The sequence below is a fragment of the Chelonia mydas genome, chromosome 19 (genome assembly GCF_015237465.2).
Source record: "Chelonia mydas isolate rCheMyd1 chromosome 19, rCheMyd1.pri.v2, whole genome shotgun sequence".
Lineage (NCBI taxonomy): Eukaryota > Metazoa > Chordata > Testudines > Cheloniidae > Chelonia > Chelonia mydas.
This window is the reverse complement of record NC_051259.2, coordinates 10,661,618-10,669,056: the sequence shown is the minus strand read 5'-3', so window position 1 is coordinate 10,669,056 and position 7,439 is coordinate 10,661,618. Positions and strand designations below refer to the sequence as shown.

The 7,439-nt window shown below is 51.9% G+C and overlaps 1 protein-coding gene across 1 annotated transcript; it reads right to left on the bottom strand.

Annotated features, from left to right (window-relative positions):
• Window positions 1–1,239: 1,239 nt before the first annotated feature.
• GPR3 (G protein-coupled receptor 3) lies at window positions 1,240–4,666 on the bottom strand. The gene is made up of 2 exons (XM_007064822.4): window positions 4,378–4,666; window positions 1,240–3,235 (listed from the first exon to the last, which is right to left on the bottom strand). Exon 2 carries the CDS (start codon window positions 3,217–3,219, stop codon window positions 2,233–2,235), a length of 987 nt encoding a protein of 328 aa, XP_007064884.2. The 5' UTR covers window positions 3,220–3,235; window positions 4,378–4,666; the 3' UTR covers window positions 1,240–2,232.
• Between the last annotated feature and the right edge of the window lie 2,773 nt (window positions 4,667–7,439).

Genomic DNA, 7,439 nt, shown 5'->3' with positions numbered 1-7,439 from the left:
GAAAAATGAACGACTGTGGCATTTGGGCTGGTGTCCATGCAGCAGCCCCCCTGCAACGCACCTCCCTCTGTGCTGGAGGGTGGCACCCAACCTGTGCATAGCATGCTGCATGACAGGCCGATGGAGGAAGTGCTAAATCCTCACTCCTGTGAAGGTGTCATGGCACCACAGAGCAGGCAGGTCCTGGGTTTTTATAGTCTCATTCAAAAGGACCCCTCAAAGCAGTAAACTGCACAGAACTCAGTCAGAGAAGGAGAAAGGTCTGAGTCAACTTTGCTGGGATTTGAACCTGTGGCTGCAGCATTTCAAACCTGATGCTCAAACTGCTAAGCCATCCCTTGTGTGTGTGCAATGCCGCAAACTGTCCTGTGTTTTGAAATGAGGGTGCCCAGAGCTCTTCAGTGTCTTGCAGTTTCAGGATGCCTTGGGGATCAGATTGCTGTTTGCACTAGGAGAAAATCTCACACTCCAATCTGGTTCTGTTTAACCCCCGGGCTTGTTCAGGGGTCACAGAGATGGAAATGACCACCCTGTGTCTACCATCCTAGGGACCACACATCAGTCACAGACCGTGCACAGTGAATCAGTGTGGAGACTGCTTTTGTGCAGTGACGTAGCTCAGAATGCTTTTGCCTTCCTTTTCTCCTCTCCCCTCATGACGAGGGATCATTCAGATCTCCAGCAGCATGTTTTGTCTTCTGACACACAGCACTGCGTTTGCTTTGCCCCTCTGGCTCCTAGGAATTTCATCCTGGGTCCCCCGGAGGGCAGACATCTTCATATGTCCCAGATGGAGAGGTAGCCCGGTCCCAGATGATGAAAGCTTTGAGGATTAGGACAAGGACTCTGAATTGGACCCAGAGACCCCCCCTCCCTAACTGAATAAAAGCCACCTACGCTCGGAAGAACTTCCAGCTAACTGGATGTGTTAGGCAACAACGGAAGTGTCTCCCAGGAGGACAGAGGGAGGCGCTATTACTTGGGATATTTTACAACAAGATTGGCCAAAACACTAGAAAATGTGCCATAGCGAAGAATCCTGCATTGGCTCCAGGGAGATGGGCTGGGGGCTCTGACACTTCTTTTCAGTCTCCAGAGTGTATGATGAAGGTGGCATTAATTGGACCCAACGCTTTGTAATTTATTGAGGGTGAAGCGGTCTCTTTCCAGTTACTCCCCTCACCCACAGTGGTCCTCCAATATCTCCCTCCCACATAAATCAAGCGGCAGCCAGATGTTGTATCACAAATTATCTTTATTTTTCTCTTATGATTGTAAACAAGAATACAGTACTTTCCAAATCACATGGAACAAGAGTCTGTGCAACAATGCAGAGAGATTTTCAAATGTCTAAAGTGCCTCTTACATTCGCTTCCTTTCCAGATTCATGCAAACCTGAAGAACATATAGTACCCTGAATAGCTGTCCTCTGAATCTGGCCAGTTGGACACGTGCAATCTGTCTCTCCACTGGGACAGAAACTTTAGTTAATTGAATAGTCTCTAGTGCAATGGTTTAGAAAGCAACTCTGATCATCTGAGCCCTTGGGTTTTTATAGGCACAGTCTAGTATTGCAGCCTTCCCTTTTTCGCTCCAGTTGTCTATATTTCCTACAATTAAAACATTCCATTACCTAATACCACCCAGGGTACTCAACATGCAAAAGGAGCCATCATGAGTTTTTTGTATTAAAACAGAGTGAACACTAGAGGGCAGCAAACTACAGAGTTCAGAACAATCTATTGTCTTGAAAAAGCTGGCCATAAATAACAATAAATTAATAAATAATACATAAACATTTAACCACAGAAAAAAAAGCTGGTTGGGTTCTGATCCATTGTTACAGGGGAAACAATGGATCTTTGATGTGGAAAATAATGTCTGACGACCTGAGGTAATTAACCAGGCTGTTTAAAAGCCAAAGGAATGAAAAGATATTCTCTCTCTTTTTAAAAAAATGCACCATCAATATTGTGTCAAAGAAAATAGTCATGGAGGAGCTCACACACTCTCAAATATACTTTATTTATTTATTTATGGATAAAAATAAATATTTTTTTCTTCCGTAAATTCTAAAAGTGGAAAAATAAAGGAAGAGAGCAGCTCATGCACACAAGGAAAGGGGAATCAGAGGAGACACGGAATCTTTTAAGAGCTCTCACAAAATCTCTGTGGTTGTGCAAAAAGGGGAACACCATGTGCAAAGGGGTCTTTGGACTGAGGGCTGATGAGTCAGACATCGCTTGGAGATCTGGACCTGAAAGGCATTGTGGAAGAGAAGCACCCACAGCACACAGTCCACAGCACTTTCTGGATCTCTTGGTTCCTGAAGGCATAGATAACGGGGTTAATCATGGAGTTGTAGGTAGCCGGGAGGATGGTCATGTAGGTATAGAGGGCTGGGTAGGTGTAATCTCCCAGGAGGCAGTAAATGGCAAAGGGCAGCCAGCAAGAAGCAAAAGTCCCCAAGATGACAGCTAAGGTGGAGATGCCTTTCCTAGTGGTGACGTAGTGTGAGGTGGCCAGGAAGTGTCTCTGCACAGCGATCTGGTGGGCGTGCCTGCAAACTATCTTGCAGATCTGTACGTAAAGCTGCAACATCACCGCAAAGACCATGAAGAAGGAGATGGAGAGGATGATGAGGTTGTTCTTGGTCAGGGGCTTCACGATGCTGCAGGTGGAGACGTCTTTCAAGCAGTTCCAGCCCATGACAGGCAGCAGCCCAAAGCAGATGGAAAACCCCCAGGTCAGGATCAGCATGATGTAAGTCCTGGTGACCGTCCTTTCTGAATAGTAAGTCAGTGCATTGTAGAGGGAAAGGTAGCGGTCTATGGTGATGGCCAACAGGCTGCCCACGCTGGCAGTGAACGAGGTCACCAGGAGCCCCACAGTGATGAGGTTCACCACCTGTGACTGGATGCAATACACAAAGGCAAAGTGGAATATAAGGCCCATGCCAGCCAGGAAGTCAGCAATGGCAAGGCTCCCGATGAGCAGGAACATTGGAGTCCGGAAGGCAGGGGTGTAAAATATGACGGCTACCACAATCGCATTCTCACAAGAGATGATGGTCCCCGAAATGCAAAGCACCACATCCCAGGGATTCAGGGCAAGAGGTTGCACCACAGAGTCCAGGTTCAAGGAGCTGCTGCTGCCATTACTGGCTGCAAACCGGCCCTGCTGGCCTTCAGTGGAGTTGTGGGACATGTCCTTGTTCATGACGTCCAGGTGTGACCTGCAGAAGCATAGCACCAAGTTCCATTTAGTGTCATCCTGCACATACAAAGGCTCTGGCATGCAAACTGACTTGTACCTGTGAGTTACTCATGAGCATCTCTGAGCACTAATCAGTGTCCAGTCTCTCTTGGTGGCAGATTTCAGGGGGCTAGGGTCACCCACCTTGCTTCCCACTGGCTTTCTCCAAAAGCTGGCTCTGATCAAAGCTTACAAGCTAGGCTACGGTGTAGGTTCAGTTGATTTAAGCTACCCAGGTGTGCAGCATGCTCACGATTTGCTCCTACCGGGAGGATATTTCTGGTCAGTTTTGCACTGTTTTTGTTTTGGTTTGGTTTGGTTTTTTTGGAGCTGGCAAAAAAAAAAAAAAGGAGGGGGGGTGGAGAGGGTGAGGGGGCAGGAAAATCCCTCATCCAGTTGTTTCCTTGCCTGTGTTTGCTTCCACTGAGCTGTATGCATTGCACAATTGCAGTGGATAAATACTCCACACACAGCTGGAGCTAAATGTTTTGCCACACAGGGGCTTTTACTAACTTAGCCCTAACTGCTGATGCTGTAAAGTTTATAGAGCTAAATCTCCGTAATGGAAAGAGCAGGGTGGGCATCGCCTCTCTGACCATTTGCCTGATTACATTTTTTGTCGTCTTTTAATGCTGCATCCCTTGCTTGGGCTCTGGCAGATCTACTCTGTCACCCGCCAAAGAGCTGCTTTCTCAGTCCTGCCATGCATCTTAATTGGCATTAGTATTGCCGAAAACACTTATTTACTGCTCCTTCGTGGCTGCTGGGGGGTTGGTTCCCCCCCCCCCCCCGTGTCCTTTGAATTTTTAATGCAGTTCTCTACCTCGAAAGCTGCACCCTCAGATCAGTTATAACCCCAGTCTCTAGATTAACATGAGAACCTTTTCTGCTCCGACTTGCCAGCGAGTGGAGCGGGACTTTGCTTTACATTTAAGGCGGCGGGGGGGGGGGTGAGGAATCAATGTCTATCACACCCCTCTCCTTCTTTTAAACCTTATTTTTGCTCTTCTGCAAGTTCCAACGCGCCCGGGGGCCCAGGGCGGCTGAGCTGCGCCTGGCTGCAGTGGAGGGGGACGCAAAAAGGGCTCGCCCCCCCCCCCCATGCAGAGGGGGGCTCCTCACCTGGTGCGATGGGGCAGGGAAGTCCGCCTGGATCCTTTGCGGCTCCTCCGCGGATGCTCCGGTCCTGCTGGCAGGATGCAGGCGGAGGGCTCCGTTCCATGGGCGGCTGCAGTGCGACGGGGCTGGGGGAGACGCCGCGGAGTTATAGTGAATTAGCCCCTTTTGGGGGTGACTCACTCCCTGGGTTTTTTTTGGGGGGGGGGGGCGGTTTGCCGCTGCCTGAGCCTGCGGCTCCTCCTGGCTCTCTGCTGGGTGACGTCAATGAGACGCAGGAGCCAATCACCTGTGGGGCGAGGAGCGGCGCGCGGCATAGTAATTGGGTTCCCACTGGAGAATTCCATTCATAAACCGCCCCCCCCCCCCGCCTGGGGCTCGCGGGAGCGGTCAGGTGCCTCCCCCCCCGGTCCCTGCCCGTCCTTGCAGCGCCCGCTGCTGCGGTGCAAGCGGGGGGCAGCCCCGCCAAACCATTGCTCTGCGGTCTCCCCCACTTGGGGGCGGTGCCCCCCAGCCGAGGCTGTTCCCCGGAGCGGTGGGGTCCTGGGGGGGGGGGGGCTGCTTGCTTGCTGCAAACTGGCGCTGAGCGGGGCTCGGCTGCCCGTGCAGTGGGGCAGGGACCCCAAAGCCTTCAGGGTGAGCGGGGGCGGGGTCAATGTCACGCCAACCGGGCCAGTGGCTCAGAGCTGGGGGGTGGCCAGAGCCCCGCGCGGGACCGCACGTCGCAGTGATCCAGCTTGGAGGAGGCGGGGGGGGGGGCGAGTTCCAGCCCTAGCGGGGTTCGTGGGCGCATTCCCCATGTGGGTTGACAGAGCTTGCGGCGCCCACAGCGCTGGGGTCTGAAATCAAGCCTGCAAAGCTGCCCCCCACACCCGGGGAGGCTGGGGGTGGAGAGGAGGGAAGCACTCCCCCCACACCCAACTTGGCCCCTGGGTCCAGGGGCAGAAGTGATCCTCTGCCTCCCCCCGGGCTAGGGTTTCACAAGCAAGCGCTGAATAATTCATCGCCTGGAGCATAAGCGATGCCAGCCCCGCAGCAGGGCTGGGAAGCGGAGCTCCGGGCAGACAGCCCTTCCCGCCAGGGCCGGGCTTGGAGAGCCGAGAAACGCCACGCTGCTGCAGGGAAGCGTGCATCGGGTGCAGGGCCCCTTAGGTGGCTTTTATGGGGGAGGGGAGAGAAATCCTCCTCTCCCTGATGTGAGTGTCTTGGGGGGGGGGCAAGGGGGGGAAGGCATCAAGCCATTAGGTGGAGTGTGCGTGGGGGGGTCTTGCACAGGAAGCTCCCCCCCCCATCCCTCCCCCAAAGCACGTGTCAGAGCGGAAGCAGGCTCGAGGTGAGCAGTGTGGGAATTGCACTCCCAGGCTGGGGGCGTGTTTCCTTGAATCGCTCTCACTGCAGGAGGCCTTTACAGGCAGCAGCTGCGGCTGCATCGGTCCATGCCGAGCTAGCTGTGTCAGCTGGTTTGATGGGGCTGATCCACAGCTCCATGGGGAACACTGAGCGGGGAGGGGGGAAATCAGATGGATGGATTCCAAGGAGGGGGATCCTGGTTTTGCTTCGCTCTCCCCCCACATTTAATTGTTCAGTGTTCCTGGGTTGTGGCCACAGCAGAGGGCTGGGGGCTAGGAACAGACACAAACTGAGGCAGGATCCCTTCCTCTTCTGCTGTTAAAACTTGGCTGTAAAGCCCTGATCCAAAGCCCAATGAGTTTGATGGACAGCTATCGTGTCAGGGCTATGGTGATCAATACCCCCCACCTCACACCTTTCTAGATCCATGGCTCCTACACATGCCTCTAACAACATGTGCCGTCCCTCATCCCGTGCACCAGCTGTCCCAACAGCAGCCATGGTGAAGCCAGACAATCACTGCACTCTCAAATGAATTCACTCAGAAAAAGGATAAAAGACAAAAACACCCTGTCACCTGTGGGCAAACACTTTTCACATGGCGACTGCTCCAGCTCTGATCTCTTAGTCCTCCTCCTCAAAGGAAACCTGCACCATCTTCAGAAGATGATCCTGAGAACTTAAATTCATAACTCTGCTCCACACTAAAATCAGGGACACTGATTTTATGGGCCATTACAATTAGTAACACACTCTGCTGCCTACTAACCCTCCATTGTTCTCCCACTTCAGAGATATTAATTGCCTGCTTCATTTTAAGTGGTCTCCTGCAACTCCTGTGAACCCTTCTGCTTAGCAATCTGTCCTGCCTTGTATTTAGCTTGGATGCTCTCCAGACCTGAAGAAGAGCTCTGTGAAGCTCAAAAGCTTGTTCCTTCCGCCAACATAAGTTGGTGCATTAAAGATAATGCCTCACCCACCTTGTGTCTCTTAGGCCAGCCCTACACTACAAACTTACATTGGTAAAACCACATCGCCCCGGGGTGGGAAAAATCCACAGGCCTGAGTGACATAGTCAGACCAACCTAACCCCGCCTGTCAACAGTGCTATGTCTCCCATCAACCTAACTACTGCCTCTTGTGGGGGTGGATTAACTATGCCAATGGGAGCACTCCTGTCTGCATAGTAGCATCTTCATAGAATATCAGGGTTGGAAGGGACCTCAGGAGATCATCTTGTCTAACGGACCAATCTCCAATTTTTGCCCCAGATCCCTAAATGGCCCCCTCAAGGATTGAACTCACAAGCCTGGGTTTAGCAGGCCAGTGCTCAAACCACTGAACTATCCCTCCCTTCGCTAAAGCACGCTGCCGTGCAGCTGCACCAGTGTGGTGCTGTAGGTTTAGACAAGCCGGCAGTGAGAGTTTGGTATCATTGTTATACAGTGGGCTTTCTCAACGGTCTTTAGGCACCTCACTCCTGTTGAAATCGATCAGTGAGACTGAAATCAATAGGCGTGAGACACCTAAACACCTTTAAAGAACAGGAGGACTTGTGGCACCTTAGAGACGAACAAATTTATTTGAGCATAAGCTTTCATGAGCTACAGCTCACTGCATCCGATGAAGTGAGCTGTAGCTCACGAAAGCTTATGCTCAAATAAATTGGTTAGTCTCTAAGGTGCCACGAGTCCTCCTGTTCTTTTCGCGAATACAGA

Coding starts and splice junctions, on each gene's coding strand:
- GPR3 (XM_007064822.4), bottom strand. CDS start 3,219: ATGAACAAGGACATGTCCCACAACTCCACTGAAGGCCAGCAGGGCCGG.